At 39.6% G+C, this 21332-nt stretch overlaps 2 protein-coding genes across 4 annotated transcripts; both read left to right on the top strand.

Moving 5' to 3' along the window:
* Nucleotides 1-1905: 1905 nt before the first annotated feature.
* On the top strand, nucleotides 1906-9345 carry LOC117374476 (serine/threonine-protein phosphatase 4 catalytic subunit B). 2 transcript variants are annotated; one of them, XM_055223648.1, is made up of 9 exons: nucleotides 1906-2050; nucleotides 2696-2961; nucleotides 3890-3941; nucleotides 4027-4077; nucleotides 4200-4301; nucleotides 5344-5517; nucleotides 5603-5729; nucleotides 7356-7545; nucleotides 8604-9345. In XM_055223648.1, exons 2-9 carry the CDS (start codon nucleotides 2852-2854, stop codon nucleotides 8731-8733), a joined length of 936 nt encoding a protein of 311 aa, XP_055079623.1. In that variant the 5' UTR covers nucleotides 1906-2050; nucleotides 2696-2851; the 3' UTR covers nucleotides 8734-9345. The 2 variants fall into 2 exon arrangements, with proteins under 2 accessions (XP_055079623.1, XP_033826496.1); XM_033970605.2 differs by having other exon boundaries at nucleotides 2005-2085.
* A 1260-nt stretch (nucleotides 9346-10605) lies between these two features.
* Nucleotides 10606-20669, top strand: aldh3b1 (aldehyde dehydrogenase 3 family, member B1). 2 transcript variants are annotated; one of them, XM_055223601.1, is made up of 10 exons: nucleotides 10606-10705; nucleotides 14307-14512; nucleotides 16043-16153; nucleotides 16245-16365; nucleotides 17314-17399; nucleotides 17496-17577; nucleotides 18577-18969; nucleotides 19829-19995; nucleotides 20077-20176; nucleotides 20485-20669. In XM_055223601.1, the coding sequence occupies exons 2-10, from the start codon at nucleotides 14351-14353 to the stop codon at nucleotides 20667-20669; spliced, it is 1407 nt and encodes a 468-aa protein (XP_055079576.1). In that variant the 5' UTR covers nucleotides 10606-10705; nucleotides 14307-14350. The 2 variants fall into 2 exon arrangements, with proteins under 2 accessions (XP_055079576.1, XP_033826495.1); XM_033970604.2 differs by having other exon boundaries at nucleotides 10609-10705; nucleotides 14337-14512.
* Nucleotides 20670-21332: the final 663 nt, after the last annotated feature.

Below are 21332 nucleotides of genomic sequence, written 5' to 3'. Positions count from 1 at the left end.
TACCTGATTTTTACTTTTAAAACAAAGCTAGTGCATTTTGAACGGTTTGCAGTGGTCCAAACAGTTATTCCTCACTTACCTTTCTAAGCATCCTAATTTTTAACCATGATGAATTTAAGTTCTTTTCACAACTTTCAGAGGCCAGAGTAGAGGTTGCTTTCATTTTAACAACTTGCATACTATCCATGCATGTGCTGATATTCAGACAATAAAACACATCATAATTTGATGCAGACCATACAAAGTGAACTTATTTTAACCTAAAGAGCTGTTTACACAATGTATCTACTGGGGCAAGACAAATTTTGCTCAAATGCATGGGAAAAAAATCGGGTACAGGCTCTTTAACCGAACTGTCCAACACCCGTACTGAATTGTCTTGCCCAAGGACACAACCACCAACTGGCAGGAGCTGAATTCATGCTTTGTTGGATAAAAGAACTGACTCTTGACAGTGGAGATTTCACTTGTTAAGACCAACACTCTCCCATGTGGTGTAGACCTGTTTTGCATCCAGGTGTAGGCCTTTTCAAGACCTTATTTTCTCCTGATATTTCAGTGTAGCTCCAACACATGATAATATTTGGATAGACAGACACTCTAGCCCATGGTTCTCAAACATTTCATTTCAGTTTATTTTTGTAGGGCCCAAAACACAACAGCAGACACCTTGCATGGCTTCACAAAATTGTTGATTTAACCAACAGAAAATCAAACAATGAAATGGTAAAATACCAGCAAAATTCACATCAAGTACTGCCTTCCAAGTACCACCAGAGCCAAACCAGGGCTTAGCCAGGTTGAAAATAGGACTACACATGGCTATGTTAGTTCTAAACAACGACTTATCCAAGGAAGGAGAAATGTGTGTATAAAATTGATTCCAAGTTAAGTAAACAATAAAACTGATGAATCTGTGTACAAGTACGACAATTTGAGAACCACTATTTTGACCTATTTTATTAACAGGCAGTGCAATATCACTAAAGGCTTGTGAAATTCTACTGAATGTCTCATAGTACAACAACATGATTTTGCTTGATATTATGTGGATGATCAGATGTAATGGAATGAAGAGAGCAGCAGAAGTAAGAACAGAGAGCGTGGGCCCATGTGCGTAGGCTGCACCAGCGCAGCAGACGCACGGACCACGCACCGGAAGTGTGTATAGTTGCCATGTCAGCGTCTTTATAGCGACTTTGGGGTTGTTGGTTTTTGTTTTGTTTTTTGCTTAAAGGTTAAGTTTCATAAAATTGCGATACTCATGAGTTGGGGTTTTGTTTCTGGTTATTTGGCTTTTAATACCTGTTGAGCTGCTCCCTAAATACCCCACCCTCCCCTTTTCCTTTAGCCGCCTTCTATTTTTGAATTCATCATGCTTTTTTGTTTTTTTTTAAGGTTTTGGAAATATTCAAAGCACTTTGACAGCTGTTATTGTTGTAAATATGCTTTATAAATTAGACTTTGACTTTGATAACACATCAGTGCTTATTTATACACGTTTAACTAGTTGCTTCTTTTTGGGCTTATTTTTATTGGGCTGAAAAAAAAAATAGTGATAGTTATTAATAACAAGTAAAAAAAATAAGCAGCAAAGAATTAAATAAAAAAAACAGCAAAATTAAAACGACAAAAAATATAAATATGGTTACAAAATATGGTTGTTTTGAAGCTAATTATTTTTTTAGTTGTTTAGTTTAGGGGTATTTTTTAGTTGTATTGTTTTGCAGTGCTGTTTTCGTTAATAAATAACATAAAAAGTAGGGCTCCTGATTCAGCCACACATTTATGGACACGTTTTTAATTAAAATGTACGTGTTCTTATCCGTATCCAGCAACCCACAAAATTACATAGCTGGACTCGCTTGTTTCTGTCTGAAAACCTGGCAACCCTGTGTCTGTATGTGGTGCGCGTTCACGAGCCGCCTGGGGCACAGGCACTGGATCCAGCCGGCACACACAGCTCTCACACCGGGGACACAGCACCGCGGCGCCGGGCGATCACACACATCACCGAGTTCCGTCTGAAGGAGGCGAAACCCGCGGACAGGTACACTGCTGAGGCTTGCTTTTAAACGCTGATCGGTAGCGGGACAATACGCGTTTCCCTCCATGATAACCGCGTTCTTCTCATTTCACCATGCTAACTAAACGATAGCCTGTGGAATTAGCTCGCAGGGCTAACTACTGTTTAGCCGGCTTCTCACCAGCTGCTCTTTAGCCTATAGCTCTGGCCATTTCCTCCCATGAATACTTTTGTTTATATCATTGATGGACGTTTTTAGATTTTGGTATTTTTTAAACTCTTGACATACGAAATTACCGTTAACCCAGTTGCTAGAATTGACCTCAAAATGGTCGGCCAAATGTTCATACAATCAGTTGATCGCTGACGTCGTTAGCTGTGATGTAAGCTAGTTTGCTAAAGGTTCCGCGCACTGTAATGCTACGCCCATAGGCCCCGCATTCTTCAAGATAAACTCTGCAAAAGAAGATTTTTTCCCGTCTAAATATTTTGTATTTTGTAGAACTTACTTTGATTATTTTTGTAGTTTGAATATGCCACACAACTTTGTGGGTTGGGCAGGAATTGGAAACGTGTGACCCAGATGATTTTAACATTACGTGGGATGGATCTTATGGCGTATTTAGACTAATTGTGTTATAATCTTGTTGTTTTTGCCTCTCCCCGCAGCTGCCCGCCCAGTACATGCCTAAGAACTGTGACGTGAACGCCGCAATCCCGTGGAGTTCGTAGAAAAGGAGTGACTGGAGAGAGAGCAGAGCCTGTTTATTTGTGCGTGCCCTGCGTGCTGTGCTCGAGGAGGGCCGTGCGTGAACAGATCTCCATATGTGCGTTACAATGGGGGACATCAGCGACCTGGACCGACAAATAGAGCAGCTCAGACGCTGTGAGCTCATCAAGGAAAACGAAGTGAAGGCCCTCTGTGCCAAAGCCAGGTAATGCAACTCTTGGGTTCACTTGCCAATATTATGAGAAAGTTTTGAAAGTTGTTGTTGGGCTTCTAAGTAGCAAACCAGTTACTATGGACGTTATTGGTGACGTTCTATATAGTTTGAACTGTGGTTGTACATGGGTTGAACTGTAGCAAAACCCTTTATTTATTTGAAATGTCTACATAATGCTTCTGTTTCATTATCATCATTATCAGTAAGTTAGAACTATATACCAGTAGGGCTGGGTACCATTACCAAGTACTATGTCACCAAACATCATTATACCATCATTACCAAACAATGTAAAGATGCATCACTGCTAATCAAAGTTGGTAAACTTAGCAATAAAAATTTAACAACCAGTCTATGTACTACTGAAAACAAAATGCTCTTTCGAAACCCCATTTAAAACAAACTGAAGTCTAAAATGGGATTATACTCGGTCTAAAATAGGACTACACAATTGGTACTTGGAACTACTGTATAGTTTGGAACTATACTAACCCTTCTGTTTTGTCATTCCCAATAATGATTCGTACATACTCCTGACAAAACTTTTGTACCAAATATTGATCAAGAAAAAATAGGAAAAACAGCCCTGCTCATCATTTGCTCATTATTTATTTTTCTAATGGTACAGTGGAGAGTGGGTGTGAGTGTTCAAAAAGGTAAACTCACACATTATGTTATTACTGAAAATATGAAAATATTTAGTTCTTGTCTAAATGGGGAAGGACTTTAAAAAATAAAAAAAAATAAAATCATTCATTTAAATTTTGTAGCCAGCATGTCATGGCACTGATTGTTTAGAATTAAAAATTTTAATGCTATTTGAGTTCTGGTCGGGAAAAGGATCAGACAAGACAAAGCCCTTTTTATTAACTCCTTTCTTTTTTATTGAATTTAAAATACTGTATTCGTGTCTTTTCAGAGAGATCCTAGTTGAAGAAAGCAACGTACAGAGGGTGGATTCTCCGGTCACAGTGAGTGCTTAGACATTTCACATACTTCTAGTGAACAAGCCAAACACACTCCTAACAACCCTCCCTCCTTCTGTTTTCCTTGTAGGTGTGTGGCGATATCCACGGCCAGTTCTACGACCTCAAGGAGCTGTTTAGAGTGAGTGTGCTGCCATTGTTTTGTTGCCATGGCGACGGGCTGCCTCCACATGGCTGTCTTTCCTTTTATTTGTGGTACAGTTGTTGTAAATAAATGTCATGCGCTGTGTGTCACTCTGGCAGGTGGGAGGAGATGTACCAGAGACCAACTACCTCTTCATGGGAGACTTTGTGGATCGAGGGTTTTACAGTGTGGAGACCTTTTTACTGCTGCTAGCACTCAAGGTATGCTGCAGGGAACTAGCATGTCCACTGTGATTTGGAGGTAGGACTTACAAGCTAGAGCAGTGGGTCTCAAACATTTCACATAAGTGCCGCTTAAGAAAATGTTTGGCTTTCAATGTACCTCCAGATCCTAAACAGACACAAATAGTGAAACTGCAAAGGGTGCTGGATCCTAAAAGTGATAAGGATAAAGTAAATGCTAACAGTAACATGTGCTGTATTTGATGTATGTATCATAGATGTACAGGTTTCTCATCCATCTACACCAAACTTATTTACTAAACATCAGCCTGTCCAGGGACTACAGGTGGAAATTAGCATTTATGCTATAACCTGGCACCAAACATCTCTCCTTTTTTTTTCTAAGGTCAATGTAATGTTGTGCACTGTCCCTGTTTCAAATAAAAGCATACCATACCATACCATACCATAGTAAGAGTTGAGCTAAGAACGAGAATATTAAATGGTACAGGAAGCAATATTAGTACGTTTAAAATATTAAATTATAATATAATTAATGCATCAAAAGCTAAGCTAAAAAGGTGGTTATTGAGCCTCCATATTATTATATATTATAATAATTAAAGGCGCTGTGTGTGTGTTTGTGTTTGTTTGTTTATTGCTCTAAAATGCAAGCCCACTCACAGAACAAATGACAAACCTGACTCCTGAAGCCTGGAGGAGGGCCTCTTCCTGCTTGTTTCCTTGGAACATTCTCCATTGAGATATACATTTTATGCCATACTGTGGAATGTTATAGCCAAAGTTATGGTTTGAACTTTCTATTTCCATGGAATAATGCAATTGCCTTACCAGTTCCTGAAAATTACTATCACTTTCATTAACCAGAGTTAGATTAAATTAGTGTCAAGAGAGAAGCAAGCCAAGTGTGTCACAGCTGTACATTTATACGTAGAACCCTTTCATAATAATTAAGTTAATGACTTTGATGGGTGTGAATGGCCAGCCCCACCTCAAAGCATTACATCATACTCTTTGGCTTGCACACTCAGTATTTAAAGCTGATTCTTCTGTGGTTCAGGTACGGTACCCAGACCGGATAACACTGATCAGAGGTAACCATGAGTCCCGGCAGATCACACAGGTCTACGGCTTCTATGACGAGTGCCTGAGGAAGTACGGCTCTGTAACTGTGTGGAGGTACTGCACCGAGATCTTTGACTACCTGTCCCTGTCGGCCATCATTGACGGCAAGGTGAGGCACTTGCTCTGCACAAAAACTCAAATGCACTTCTGTTTCTGAGACTGGACTGACATGCACATGTGTGTCTGTGTGTCAGATCTTCTGTGTGCACGGCGGCCTGTCTCCTTCCATTCAGACCTTAGACCAGATCCGCACCATAGACAGGAAACAGGAAGTGCCTCATGATGGGCCCATGTGTGACCTGCTCTGGTCAGATCCTGAAGGTAAGCTCCCAACTCCTATTACATTAAAGACGAGGTATTATTAGTATTTCTTTAAGGTTTTTACCATGTTATAATGTTGTTTCCTCATCAAAATTCACATCTAAAAAATACCTGAAGATGTCATTTTAGATGTCATCCATGCATGTAATGATCTTTCCCGAACCCTATTCGCACCTTCCTTATGTTTAGCTGTACGATTCTGTGCAATGCTCAGCCCAGAAGCCTATGTCATACATGCTCCCACATGACAATTCTCCATAAATATACAAAAACATGATACAAAACTGTACACAGCAACTTGTCGAGCCTAGTTTCATTAGCAGGATGCACAGTGATTGTGTTTTGATAGCACCGAAGGGGGAGTGACTTGACGTGGTCAGCAAAGGGAGGGTCAAAAATGAAAGTGAAATGTTTTCAAAACAATAAAGGGTAATCTAAATATAAATGTGTTAGCTATTCAAACTTAAAGATGGGGTATTAACTGCTATCATTTGGTGTTAGGCAAACTTACTATGTTTATGTACTTGAAAATATTAGTTATAATAATACTTTGAAAATAATTGTAGCCAAATCTACTGATGACAACTGTTTTGCACTAGGCTTGTTCAGATACAGATACTGTTGTAATTGGCAAAAGCTCTGATACCATACATTTTCCATGCATTGCTAGCGCTGAGTACTCTGACCAATTCACCAATTTGATCCAACTCTGTAATTTTCAAAAGGAGGACACGTAGTCAAGAGCATTTGTTTACTGCTTGTTGCCAGTGCTGCTGCTAACGCCCAGAAAAGCTTCAACACAAGCAGTAATCTTTGAAGATGCTTAAAAGTAATGTTTAGAGTATACCTGACAACATTACAACTTTGACAGGCATGAGAGTAGTTTTGCTGTAACTGTAAACCTCACAACTAGCACGCTAATGATGCACTTCCTGATTTTCAGAACGCAAAATATTTTCTAATTAGATGCACAAAGTACACAGCTGACTTATTTTGACCTCGAGAGCTGCTTCTATACATCTGTACTAAGGCAAGACACATTTTGCTCAAATACATGGTGGGAAACATCGGGTACAGGGCCCCAAGTTAGGTTTATGAAAAATGTCAAATTTATTTGTCAAATGATTACTTATGTGATCCTCTTTATTTTTTACCAAATATGTTCTTGGTGACTGATGGTCCTCTAGTGTAATATCAACATTATCACACTGGCTAACGTGCTTTACCTTGTCAGACTATTGCATTTTCCTGTAAAACGCTTATGCTTTGTGTGCCTTTGTCTGAACAAAAATTGTAGTTAAAAGTCTGTATAATTTGTGTAAGAAGGTTTGTTTTTTAAGAACTGCCATTTGAAACCAAAAGTCAAATTTCTTCCTCCAGTCTGTACTCCCAACCACATGCTTTTACTGACTCAGGATTGACTGGGACCTCTCCATTAAAAAGACCAAAGCTGATCATTGACCATTAGCGATGTCTGACTTTTGATTTCAGTTGACATTTGACTGCATAGGCCTGTCTTAACCCATACAACAGGTTCCTCATTTCAGTGTTGCTAAATGCTACAGAGTGGTGCTAGGAGGCTCTTTGCTTGACCATGTGTTCTAAGAGCTTGTCTCTCCCCTGCAGACACCACGGGCTGGGGGGTCAGTCCCAGGGGGGCCGGGTACCTGTTTGGCAGTGATGTGGTGGCTCAGTTCAATGCGGCCAACGACATCCACATGATCTGCAGAGCGCACCAGCTGGTCATGGAGGGCTACAAGTGGCACTTCAACGAGACTGTGCTCACCGTGTGGTCGGCACCCAACTACTGCTACAGGTGAGAACCAGGCGCACCAGGAATGCTGCTGTGACAGGAGACCTTTTGGAAACAAATGAGTTTACATGTGGGATCCAAAACGCAAGTCATTTGTACCCGTCTGTTTCAAACAAATTTGTACTTGTGCAAACTAGAAATGTTTTTGGGATTTAAGTTGCATTATGTAACTTTCCTAGTCGAGCATCAGGCGCTTGCTTGTTTACATGGATATGTTACTGCTTTTCCTGGGGTGTTTTTCAAATACAGCATCTCCAGAGACAGATGATGCCACAGACCTAGCAATAGTTACGTGATGTCACTTCCGGGTCCAACCAGAAATGTCACAGCTGATTTCTAGCTTTGTTTTTGTTCTTTATTCATCAAACAAATAACAATAACCTTTCAAATGTATATGTTTAACCACAAATTGTATCAAATATGTACATAATGTAGCAATATATCATAACAGAAGATTACCAGTGTATGCATCTCACTAACTGCCGGTCACTTTCTGTCAGTTATAACTATATATCCATATCTTGCTAGCTTTAAATTGCGGCAATTTATTTTTAATGTGGAAAAAAAGGAAGTTGAAGATATGTTCATTGTTTTCAATCATCTGATGGACCTGACGTGACAACATCACACTTAACAACTTTATTAAAAAACATATTTAATTGAATGGATACAAGATGGATATGTTTATTTCCCTACCTACTATGGAACATTCTAGGAAAAGCAATAACATCTCCATGGAACTGAGCAGTAAGTGGACCCTCCAACGAAAACGTTCCATTTCCAAGAGTCCCAAAGTGTTGGTTGAAGAGATGTTGTGGAACAAGACAATTTTTTTTTAATGTCTCGATGTACTAGGAATACTTGCGCCTCCTTAATTTTTGTCATGATTTAATATTGGATTCCTTACTGCACCATGTTAAAAATGTTAAAAGTACATTTGTATTGGACCTGGATTAAATGTGGTTTAGGAGGGGTTCATGTATAATGAAATGGTTTTATGTCCAGGAATAGCCTACTACAAAGGAGCACTGTCTAGAGTAACCTCTCTACTTTGTCGTTAGATGTGGGAATGTGGCGGCCATCTTGGAACTGGACGAGCACCTACAGCGGGAGTTTATCATCTTTGAAGCAGCTCCACAGGAGACCAGAGGCATCCCCTCCAAGAAGCCCGTGGCAGACTACTTCCTCTGAGCCACCTTCCCCTTCTCTGGGACCCTCTCACCAGCCCTTCCATCTGCTACTGGACACTCCGCACTTGGACTAAGCACCTGCCAGAGCACCTGTCAGACTCAAACTGAAGTGTTACTTTAGCCCCGCCCACAGAGTGCTCACAGAGAGAGCTGGACCTGCCTCTTCTCTTCAGCTTCTCTGGGTGGCCATCTTGGACCTCCTCTGCGACTCTGTAGATAAAACCCTGCCCGCATCAACCTGGCTTCCACTTCCCGCTCTTATAGTGTTTTTTTTTTTTTTTCATGAACGTTTATCATTTAGTTAAGAAGTATTTTTTCTCAGACTTATGCAGTTGTAGGAATCATTCACATTTTTTCGTTTGTTTTTTAATTTTTGTATTGTCAGGACGAGTCCTGTTTCTTATGATCTTTTATTGTTTCTTTTTCAAATGCTGTGTGTGATTATTTAACATAGCCAGTGCTGCTGCCCAGCACCACCAGAGGAATACCTGAAGTATAATGAACTGGCCAAACAGTCGCTGTATTCTTTTCTCGTAATTCCTTTTAATCTACAAGTCTCTGTAGATCTATCCATTTTGATATTGTGACAATAAAGTTTTTGTATCAATGTTCAGCCACACTGGTGCGTGAATTTGAATTCCAAAGACTTGTTTTCATCACGGAGCTGTTATACATGAATGCAAGTAAATGATAAGGATGGATTCAAAGTTTGACAGCAGCAACATGGAAAATAGTTAAACTAAACAGTTCATCCTCTTGTGCTCATAAGTTATAAGGATGCATTGTACATATGCATGACATGTGGGACAAATTACTTGCAGAGCCTGTCTGTGGAGAAGATAACTTTTAATTAAATCGGAAGAAGCAGCAGTGTCTCCACAGTTCTAAAAGAATATGTAAAACACAATAACCTAAAAATAAATCAGACGTTAGTGCTGCATGTGCCTGTGGCTAAGGAAGCATTTAAGGAAAACAAGACGCATAACTGTCATTTTTGAAATGTACATCAAGTCTTGATGGGAACTCTGGTAAACTAAACATCAACACTAAAGTTAAAGGTAGGCCAATATGATGCACAGATCGCACTGGTCCAAGCTGGGATTGAACCACCAACTTTTCAGCAAGACCATATGACCACCACCACCTGAGCATTTGCCACTCCTGGTATTTTCTGAGCCAAATGTGACCTATGACCTAGGTGGGTAGAGTAGCCAAAAATTTTACTCAAATAAGAATAATGTTACTTCAAAATATAGTGGTCCAAGGAATTACTCAAGTAAGAATAAAAAATAAAAAAAATATTTGGGGAATTTACTCAAGTAAACTTAACTTAAATCATATGTTACATCCAAACAGTTATTTTATTACTTTGAAAGACAAAACATTTAATAATGCAGAAAATCTAATACTTTCAAAGGCCACACAATGAGAAAAACTATATTATATCTGAAGGAGCGGTGCAAGAAACACAAATGTTCAAATCATTTCATATTGTCAAGATAAAGCTTTTGCGCTTGCAGACTCACAGTGGGAAGAGAAACCACAACTTTTAACTCTTAACTTTTACTGTTAAATATATTAAAAATTAAAAAAATATTACTCAATAGTAGTAAAAGTAAATGTAAAATTTCTTAAAAAATGACTGAAGTGCATGTAACTGAGCAGTACCCACCTTTGACAAACAGTACAAATGCATATATAAAACTCACGTGTATCAGTTTTTCCGTCAATAATATAACCCACAAACTTGTATTGTCTTGCTGGCTCACCTGACAAGTTCTCGGGCGAGTTTTTCCTGCAGAACCACGTGAGTTCCCCCTCCCTGCCGAGGCCGAGTTTTGATAAGCCCAGACTGCGTCACGGGAGCCAGTGCCGCCTCCACATCTGCGTCCGTGCTCCCGGTCACAGCTCCGCCGCCCTCCGCAGCCTCTCCTCCGGCCTTTTTCCACTTCACTCCTCGGTCCACGGCGCGGGTGAGTCTTTAAACGCTTCACTAAAATGCAACTCCTGTCCGCGTGCACTGCCAAATGTCGTGTAGATTAGTTAGTCTTGTCTGGTCGGGAGTAACAAATCATTTTTCGCATTTTTTTTGGGCGGAAATTTAAAGTTTGCCTCTCCAAAGTTGCGCACATGCCGCGTCTTTTCACACTGGTCTGTTTCGGTGCATCGAGTTAAGGACTTTAGATGACCAAGAGAAAAGTGCAGGGAGGAATCTGCAGGTCAGGCTCATGGGAACTGTTGGCTGGCTTAAAGGTGCACTACGTAACTTTTCTGGCGTAGGGTACCGCACCTCCTTGTCTAATTTGTAAAAAAAAAAAAAAGCAACATGTATGTATTGATTTCTTGTAGTATAGATTATCTGTAAACTGATGTCTCTCTCTTTCTTTTTTTTTAATTTATTTTTTTAAAAAGGGACAATGCACATTAAACAACATTACAATCTTAATAATTCAAAAGAACTCCTGGCCTAATGGAGCTGGGTTTTGCTTGGATGTTCCTCAATATGGCATTAAACCTGCCCATCTTGCATTTTCACAATAACTGGTGGTCTTACTGAGCAAAAATACATTGGACACAGTGAGTGGTGGTCACCTCTCTACAGATCTGATCTATAACTTCACGTGGATCTTCTTGTCTCCATGCAGATGATTGGGTTGGTTTAATGCCATACAAGTAATTAGTCAAGTAATTATATGTTCTGTAACCTCCCGAAAGTTGTGTTGTAATATCTGTAATAATATTAAAGGCACAGTATACAAGTCCCAGTTGTCCCTATTCAGCTGTCTCACTGCTGTCTCTGGCAAGAGCTCAGAGAATATGTGCAGGTTGTGGTTTAAACATTCAACATTAAACAGCAAGATATTTATTTTTTTAAATGAAACTTGATTCATTTATCTAAAATGCTACTAAACTGTAACTAAAATGAAATATAGTGACTTTAAAGTTTTTAACTTTTAAACTTAGCTTTTTGGCAGCAGTACTCGTGAATATTGAACACCAGTACTTCCTTTTCACTAATGGCCATGACTTATGCTGTGAACCTTTGAGTAGTATTTTATGATGGTGTCACTTGTGCAATGCAGAGGGATCAGAGTGAGCTGTGAGTCATGGGGCAGACTGCTGGTTTCTCCTCTAACTGGTCTGAGTGTTGGCTTTGACAGCATAGAGCGGTTAGGATTTATGACGTTAATGTTGTTAAACCAGGATGACAAGGCTTTACATAAGAAAAAAGGTCAGACATAATGTTTTGGATGCATCTGTATACGTCTAATGGCTATATATATTCTGAAGATGATCTGATTTGGTGTTTGACATAGGCCTACAGGACAAAAGACTTTTTGTATTATGCACGTACAATGGGGAATTTATAGTCTTCAGAGCAACCAATCGCGGATAAGATCAGTTTAGTGCAATATTTTGGTCAGTTTGGGGTAATTTTATGCCATAAATTTTTGATTAATATTGTCTATAACTCCGTATATAGCACAAAGTTACAATTACTATGATTTTTGGACACCCACAGCACTGTCACTATTAACCTAATAGCAGTGTAGTGACAGCTTGTGTAGAGCCCTCTGCAGCTAATACTAAAGTTGTAAAGCTTCATTTTAATGAGGTATTTGACCCAAACTAAATATCAACTGCTCTGGAGCTTTTGGACCCGTCAGCCTGATGTATCGGTGGACTGATATCAGGTCAAGGCAGGTGAAGATCAGTGGATCTGTAAGCACAGTGATTACATGTTTTTCCTTGGTAGCCTGCTCCTCTATTGTGTCCTTATCTCACCATTGTGTGTATCGCTGTAACAATGCCTTTGTGTTTTGGCCAAATCTATGACTAAACTATTTATACTTTATTTGAATTGACCTCTCAACCATGTTTTTAATCAATCACATGTTTGTACATAAAAAAATGAATGTTGTTTTATCACTACATGCAAAAAACTGTCAATACTATAACAAGTATTGAAACGAGATGCCCTGTTGAATTAGGGCTGCAACATTAATCAAATTGAAATGGTAATTTCTGCTAATTTGATATAATTTGTACATGTCTTATTCACAAACACGTGTGAATAAGACACATACATGTGACTGTGTGGGTGGTTTGATTGCGTGGGAGTAGGCAGGTTCAGTGGAAGTGCCTGAGGGATTGTTTTTTTTTTAATAACTGTAAAGCACTTTGTGTTACATTTTTGTATGGAAAGCGCTTTATAAAAAAATTTAGATTTTATTTGAACACAATCTGAACACTGTAATAACAATATGGTCACAAGCTAGCTAGCAGTAGCCAACAGTTTTTCAATTAGTCGCTCAACTTTTTGTTGAAAGTCACACACATAAACAAGACCATGAATTGGGTTTTCAGATCATCTTTTTTTGGTTGTGTTTGCAAATCTTTGCATTGTGTCCCCATGGTAACAAATTAACTTTCCATCATAGATATACAATTGAAATCTGGAGGTCCCATGTTCATCTGTGCAAACAATTATAAGCAAGTATAAACACCATGGGAATTTCCAGCCATCACACCGCTCAGGAAGGAGATGGGTTCTGAGTCCCAAAGGTGAATGTGCTTTGGTCCCAAATGTGCATATTAACCCAAGAACAAAAGCAAAAAACCTTGTGAAGATGCTGCTTAAGCTGTCTCATTATCTACAGTGAAACGAGTACTGTACCGACATGGGCTGAAAGGACACTCTTCAAGAAGAAAAGAAAAAGAAAGCATAAAAAAAGACAGATTACAGTTTGCAAATGCACACAGGGACAAAGACCTTGATCATTGGAGACATGTCCTGTGGTCTGGTAAAACTAAAATTTGAAGTGTTTGGTCATAATGGGCATTGTTACATTTGTAGGAAAACGGGGGAAGTTTGCAAGCTTGACAATACCATCTCAACTGTGAAATGCGGGGGTGGTAGCATCATGTTGTGGGGTTGTTTAGATGGCATCATGAGGAAAGAACATTATGTGGAAATAAAGAAGCAGCATCTCAAGATATCAGCCAGGAAGTTAAAGCTTGTGCACAAATGGATCTTCCAAATGGTCAATGACCCAAAGCATGCCATCACAAAGCAGTGATCTCAGTCCTATTAAACATTTTTGGGCAGACCTGACTAGGCATTTGTTAGCAAGGAGGCCTACAAACCTGGCTCAGTTACACCAGTTCTGTCAGGAGGATTGGGCCAAAATTCCTGCCAAGTATTGTGAGAAGCTTGTGGAAGGATATTCAAAACATTTGACTCAGGTCATACAGTTTAAAGGCAATGGTAATGAATACTAATGAAATGTATGTCAACTTCTGATTTTTAAGACAGTAATGAAAAATTCTCCAAAAAAATCCTTCTCATATTATTCTGGAATTTAACAAATAGAAATAATTTTTGTAATCCTAATTGAACTAAAACCGAAAACATTTAGTCTGATTTCATTTCAGACGGTGAGAGAAAAAATGGTTTGTGTCTTTTCATATAATGTATGTAAACTTCTGGTTTCAGCTGTACATGTAGAACACCCTTTCATATCAGTTGAAATTTTCCTGAGTACTGTATTGTTCTGCATTTGTGCCTTTTAGCCTCCACCCCATCGTGCACATACAGAGCAGAGCCAATCGAGAGCATGGAGACCCACAGTGCGGTTCTACAGAAGCTGAGGAACACTTTCCGTTCTGGGGTGACTGTTCCAGAGAAGTTCAGACGCTCTCAGCTCACCCAGCTCCTCACTCTGATCCAGGAGAACGAGGAGAAGATCCTGGGGGCGCTGCACAAAGATCTGTCGAAGGTACCTCCTTTCCTCCAGCAAAATGTCCCAGTCCATGCATTTAATCTTAATTTATTTACAGCAGGGTTGTCAAAAGTATCTCAAATCAGCTACTAATCAATACTAAAATTAGTGTAAAAACTAGTTATTTATTTGCCTTTTCCTGGCTGAGCTGTGAGTCATTGGGCAGACTGTAAATGCTCCTCTGTAAATGCTCTGAGCGTTGGCTTTGGCAGCACAGTGTAATGTTATGGATCCATCTGTAGGATGTATTTGTAAGTCTAATGGCTATAGTTCTGAAGATGATGTATACTCTACTAAAAGTATCGGTACTAAAGATGTCACATTCACAGGACAGAAATAATCCTTTCCTAAATCACTTTAGAATGGTATTAAGGGAAATCTGAATAAGACCACATACATTAGTATATGCCACTGGAACGAAACCTGCCTGGAACACTGAGGGAATATACAGATGGTAGTATAAAAGAAAGTACTATGATTTCATTTTGAAAATCACATTCTCTTGTCTAAAGATTTTTTTTATTATCGTGGTATGGGAGTATCAAATCAGTTCCTTAGTATTGGATTTTTTGTATTGTCACACTACTTAGATATAATGTTGTTTTTTCATCAAAAACGTATCTGGAGTTTTATTGTTTTCATTCACATGTTTAACACACAAACCCTGCATATTTAGACTTTTTTGATGTCATGTGGTAACACAGGAAATGTTCAGCGTGTGTTTTAAACTCCATACATTTTCAATAGAATCATTTGGATATTTTCAGCCCTGGAATTGCCAAACCTTGAAGCTACAGGTATTGTTTTAGTTTTATTGACTCAGCTTGGGTCATTTTAATGGAGAGGTCTACAGACAATCCTTTGTCAGTAAAAGCATGTGACTTGGTGCAGAGGGGAGACTTTGGAGGAAGCAATTTTTTGGCAAGGATTAGAATTGGTTTGTGTTTTTGATGAGGAAACTACATTCTAACGGGGTTGAAAGTTCCAAAAGTCAGTTCTGCAAAATGTGATCTTTAACTTTGTGAGAAATAACAATATCTGCTCATGCGATGCTGTAAAATATCATCTCGTTTCCGCTTTTAAACTTGCTCATTAGATATTGTAGTCATCATTTCCCCTTTGCCTTTTCATTTAGCTGACACCAGCTTAATGGCACACATCAATACAAAAGGTTGTGTTCACATTTTTTAAATTTGATGTCATGATTTAAGATGGAGGGCAGAGGCCTATATAACTCTATAGGACATACACTGTTTTTGAAAGAAATATCAAAACTTATGATCGATAAATGTTGAACATTATTACCAATTTTGCTCAAATGCATGGGGGAAAAATGGGTACAGGCCCTTTTAACTACCAATTTGCTGTTTAACAAACCTGCAATATTGCAGAAAAATCCCACCATAGAATTCTGACCTGTCCTCCATCGAGATTCCACAATGTTGTGATGTCCCGTGAATGCATCCCATTAACGACCGACTTGTCTACATTGGTGATATGTCTTTAATTAGCATATTTTTTCCACAGCCTAAATTTGAAGCCATCCTATCAGAGCTGGAAATTGTGCTCAATGAGCTGCACTTTGCCCTTTCCAACCTGAGAAACTGGATGCAGGATGAGCATGTTAGCAAAATACTGGTTAGCTACTTTAACCTTTACATTTTACATTATAATTTACAAGAGTGCTCAATATTTTGTCTGATGGTTCTCTGTAATGTTCTTTTTCCAGGCCACAAAGGTAGACGAGTGCTTTGTGCGCAGGGAGCCTTTAGGGGTGGTCCTTATCATTGGCCCCTGGAACTACCCCATGCACCTGCTGCTCCTGCCACTGGTGGGGGCTATAGCTGCTGGTAAGGTTTTAATATAAAGAGGGGGTTAGAGAGGATGAGAGAGGGAGAATGAGAGGATGATGGGTCAGAGGGAAGAGACGAGGAGACAGAAAGGGGGGCAAGGAAGTGACAGAGTAAGAGCATGAATAGAGAGAAGAGTGAAATTGCATTGATGTTACGTGCAGCACTTTGGAAACAGTTTTGTCTTGTTTTTATCATGTGCAATACAAATAAAGGTTGGATTAGATTTCAAATTTTACATCACCGTAATGTGTTTGAAATTGTTGTTGTTTTTCAATTTGAGTCTTGATTTTTAAAACTGAATCACAAATCAAATCTCAACCACAACATTTTTAGATCATTATTGTTCAATTGTCTTCGCAGCAAAGTTGCTTATTGAGATATTGACTGAGATGTTACGATGCTGTAGCAGTATCTGGCCTTTTCCATAGTGTTTTTTTATCCAGCTTTGTGGCAAATTTTTAGAATCTGAATTAAAGGTGAAATAACCAACTTTTTCTGCCTAATTTGGTAAAGCCTGTTTTTCCCCCTAGGCAAGTGCATTGTAAACGCAGAACTCTATGGAAAAAAAATCAATGCTTTCTCTGTCTACTTAAACATGTTATCTTTTGCCAACTTGCAAGAAAGCCGTGATACTCTATATGACTCACATGGTTGATCAGCCTACTCCTGTTTGCTATCTCAAAAAGCTATTCTAAAGCTCTATGTGTGCCTGAAATTTCATGCATGCATACCTACTTCCCCCTTTCATAAATAGAACAAAATATAGATATATTTTGCCTCATATGCCAAATACATATTTACCAGCTATACAATTTACCACTGCAGTCCAACTAACACTCACTCTGGCAATTAGAATTAAAATATGATCATTTTAAGAAACAGAGTCAGCAAGGACCTTTGATGCTGCTTGCAAATCTAATTCTCTAATATAGTGTTTTGTTGCAGGCAACTGTGTGGTCATCAAGCCATCAGAAGTGACTTCTGCAATGGAGGCTGTGATTGCTGAACTCATTCCTAAATATCTGTCACCGGTAAAAAAAAAAAAAAAAATTAAAAACCCAAACTGTTCCTCTTTGACATTATTGCTGACTGTGAGATTAAATGGCATTGTCATTGTGTTCCTTTAGGACTGTTTCACCGTGGTGTGTGGAGGGGCAGAGGAAACCAAAGCACTGCTGAAAAATAAATTTGACCACATCTTCTACACAGGTGACCACACACAACTGACTCACTGGTCAAAATTAACTATGGGACATTTAAATCTTTCAAAGCAAAGTCTCAAGTAGCTAAGTGCATTAGCCATCAAATCAGCAGTCAAATTAGAATAAGCTGTGATTGCCTGTGTAGAGAGCCATTGTAGCAGAGTTGTTAAGTGTGAATTTACTTCCGCTCCATCATCTGATTGAAAAAATGTTTACAATTTCCTCCTTTTTTTTTAGTGAAAACACATCTCATGTTAAAAAGTGATTGCAGTAGTTTAAAGTCAGCAAGGTTACAAACGAGGGCCTATGGTTATTACTGTGACAGAAAGTGTACGAGGGAGGTTGAGACAAGAAGCTAGCAGTGAAGTATAGGCCCCACACACTAGTAATCCTATGTTTTGCTAGATTATTATTACAATATTTACATATTTGATATGGTTTTGAAAGTTAATTGTTTTTGTTCCTCATTAATCACGAAGAGACAAAGCTAGAAATCAGCTGTGAAGTTTCTGATTGGACACAGAAGTGACATCATCGCTTAAATTAACAACTCTATATAGATATGACTTGACAAAAATGAATACATCTTACTTACATGTTGGCCATGGGTAGTAGATGTGTAGAGGTAATAATTATTGAACCGTTCCCAAGCAACCATACTGTAAACAAGGGTCAAAGATAGTTTATATATACTATATTTGTTGTTATTGTCTTAATTAAAGCATAATGTGTATGACACTTTATATTCTTAACTGAATGTTTAAACTGTCAAATGTGTTCGTTGTGTGTAAATTGTCTCTGTGTTTTGGATGGAATTTTGAAAAACTATGTTTTATTGAAATTAAGTCTTTTTTTTTTTTCAAGCAGTGGTACTAAGTGCAATATAGGACCTTTTTAAAGGCCAAAGTCAGTACAAATAATGCACAATAGTTGTTCTTTAAAATGAACATTAAAATGTTAAAAAAAATCTGCCCTGACCGCACACCCTTACTCTGCTGTCCTACAGGCTCTCAATCGGTGGCCCGCAGTATCCTCCAGGCAGCCGCCCCTCTCCTGACCCCCGTCACCCTGGAACTGGGAGGGAAGTGCCCCTGCTTTATCCATGAGCGGGTCGACATCATTGCGGCCGCACACAGACTGGCCTGGACCAAGTACTTCAACTTGGGACAGAGTTGCGTCGCTCCTGACTATGTCCTGTGCACAAAGGAGACAAGGGACCTTCTTGTGCCCGCTCTCAAACAGGTCCTCCTCGAGTTCTACGGTGAAAAGCCCCAGGAGTGCCCCGACCTGGCCCGCATAGTCTCCCCCAAACACTGGACCAGGATCATGGGACTGCTGGGGAAGAGCAAAGGCAAGGTGGTGCTTGGAGGGGAGAGCGACGAAGACAGCAAATACATAGGTGAGTTATATATATGGGGCCATATATGTATTAAGGCTGGTGTATAGGCAAGTGAAGAGCTCCCCTCAGGTCAGTGCTGACACAGACATGGACCCTTCAAGCTTGCGTGTCATCTATCAAACTCTAGGGGCATTGTGGGAATAAAATAATTTAGTTTGTATTTATTTATTTCCTAGGACAATAATCAACCACAGGAAGCTTGTGTGTAGACATTTCTGTGCGTAACTTTAGAAGTTCTAAAAGTTTTTCAGTCAAATAGCGCTTGCAGTCTACTGCATCCGCAGCTCTTTCACATGTAGTAACTTTTTGGCTGAGGTGCACTTCCAGCTGTAGGTTTCTGATTCTGGTTGGCTGTCAGGGCCGTCACAGAGCTTCCTGATTGGCTGTCAGGTAAATTGCAGAGTTGAACGTCAAATCACTGCAGATGTGCTGCAAGAGTATAAACAAGTCTTTAATGCTGAGCTCTGTCAAATGTAGTTGGAGTCTTTCATTTATTTATAGGATGATAAGGACAAGTATGTACATTAGACAGGCAAACAAGGGTTCACTTTATGATTGAACAATATACAAAGGCAATGCAGGTCCTCACTGATGGTTTATTATTGATTACATGTCTGTCTATTCTTTAAGACACGTTTAAGGTTAATGTTTAAAAACCACCCCAGTCAAGGTCCTGTTTCAGTTCAAGGCTTAAAGAGCTCCAGACTTTGGTGTTCTGGACAGAGAATGCGGACTGCCCAAAGGATGTTTTTCTCAGGGGCACTTTCACATTCCCATCAGTTCCTCGTGTGATGGAGCTCATTGAGCTTACTGAGGACACTAGGAGGTAACCTGTGACTAACCCTCTGTCCGGCTGTAGCCCCCACAGTGCTGGTGGATGTGCCTGAGGATGACTCTCTGATGCAGGAGGAAATCTTTGGACCCCTGCTGCCCCTCCTCACCGTGAGTTCTGTGGACGAGGCCATAGACTTTATGAACAATCGGGAGAAGCCCCTGGCCCTCTATGTCTTCTCTGATGATTCCAGTGTAAGTGGACAGGGACACTGCTCTGGCTTATCAGGCCAAATAGTGCTTTTAATTTGCTTATATTGTGCGTTTGTGCTGCAGGTAGTCAACACAGTCCTGAAGAAGACCAGCAGTGGAGGATTCTGCTCCAATGATGGCATTATCCACATGGCTCTCCCTGGCCTGCCCTTCGGAGGAGTGGGTAGGTGGACCACTGTAGATGGTTCTGAGGGTTTGTTTTTAGGATAATTTAAGATGGTGAAGATATTGAACTCTCCACTTGTATTAAAACTTGCACTACATTTCTACAGTAATATTTGCAGTTCCATAAAGTGCTCCATAAATATGAATCACACAATCTGTGACCCAAAAATAATGACGCATTAGGTCAGAATATGAAGAACTAATTTATTAATAGTTAATATAAATTAGACCTTGACCCCTACCTAAGAGAGTACTAAATGGTGTATATTTCAGGATGTACGTGACTCTTTGACTCCTTTCCTGTAGGTGCCAGCGGCTTTGGGAACTACCACGGGCGCTGGGGTTTCGAGACGTTTAGCCACAAAAGGGCGGTGTTGCTGCGCGGCTGGGCCCTGGAGCGTTTGAACGGCCTCAGGTATCCCCCGTACACCGACAACAAACTGAGCTGGCTACGTTGGACCACATCCCCAAAGTCATGCTCCATCTTGTGACTTCTTCCCCCAAGTCATGTGACCCCTAACAGTTACTAACCCAACATTACTACTTTAAGGGTAGCGCTAGATAGGTTTTGGAGGAACAGAAGCGAGGGCATTGCCATGGTAATGTGTATACTTGTTGCTACAAACAGGCCTTAAAATAAAAACGAAGCAAAGATGTGCTACTTAACTTTTCCGGTGGAGCATCTACCCCCTGCTAGTCTCTACGGAGATATTTTTGCTTAGCCTTGAATGTGCCACTGTATGACATTAAACCTATCTGTATATAGACAAGCAATTGACTCCACCAGGCCGAGTTAAAAGTCAGATCGGCAAAATGCGTGATTTAAAAACTGCAAAATAGATATGTTTTAATGCAATTCTGTGGAGCATTCCAAGCAAGCAATATCTCCATGGAAATAAGCGGATAGTGTTACCTCCTCCAAAAAGTTTTAACCATTATACATATGTAAAGTCCCTCTGAAATATACTATATAGCACCACCTACTTTTAAACGTAGCATTTTAAACCCTTGTTACTGATGTTTGATTAATCTTGGGGGAAGTTTGTACCAGTAGTATTGAATCACTTTCTGTGCCAAGTTGCCTTTTACCATTTTGCACTGCATCATCACTGATATTGTAGTGTTTTAAGCAATATGATTCAATATGGTTTATA

This window comes from Periophthalmus magnuspinnatus, chromosome 8 (genome assembly GCF_009829125.3).
Source record: "Periophthalmus magnuspinnatus isolate fPerMag1 chromosome 8, fPerMag1.2.pri, whole genome shotgun sequence".
Classification (NCBI taxonomy): domain Eukaryota; kingdom Metazoa; phylum Chordata; class Actinopteri; order Gobiiformes; family Gobiidae; genus Periophthalmus; species Periophthalmus magnuspinnatus.
The sequence above is the reverse complement of the archived record's forward strand: the minus strand, read 5'-3'. Positions and strand labels throughout refer to the sequence as shown.

What these genes read in the sequence shown, in the direction of transcription:
- LOC117374476 (XM_055223648.1), top strand. Translation starts at nt 2,852, where the DNA reads ATGTGCGTTACAATGGGGGACATCAGCGACCTGGACCGACAAATAGAG. An exon ending in GGGTGGATTCTCCGGTCACA is followed by an intron (nt 3,942 to 4,026) that starts GTGAGTGCTTAG and finishes TTTTCCTTGTAG; the next exon opens with GTGTGTGGCGATATCCACGG. An exon ending in TACTGCTGCTAGCACTCAAG is followed by an intron (nt 4,302 to 5,343) that starts GTATGCTGCAGG and finishes TCTGTGGTTCAG; the next exon opens with GTACGGTACCCAGACCGGAT.
- aldh3b1 (XM_055223601.1), top strand. Translation starts at nt 14,351, where the DNA reads ATGGAGACCCACAGTGCGGTTCTACAGAAGCTGAGGAACACTTTCCGT. An exon ending in AGCATGTTAGCAAAATACTG is followed by an intron (nt 16,154 to 16,244) that starts GTTAGCTACTTT and finishes TTCTTTTTCCAG; the next exon opens with GCCACAAAGGTAGACGAGTG. An exon ending in TTCCTAAATATCTGTCACCG is followed by an intron (nt 17,400 to 17,495) that starts GTAAAAAAAAAA and finishes GTGTTCCTTTAG; the next exon opens with GACTGTTTCACCGTGGTGTG.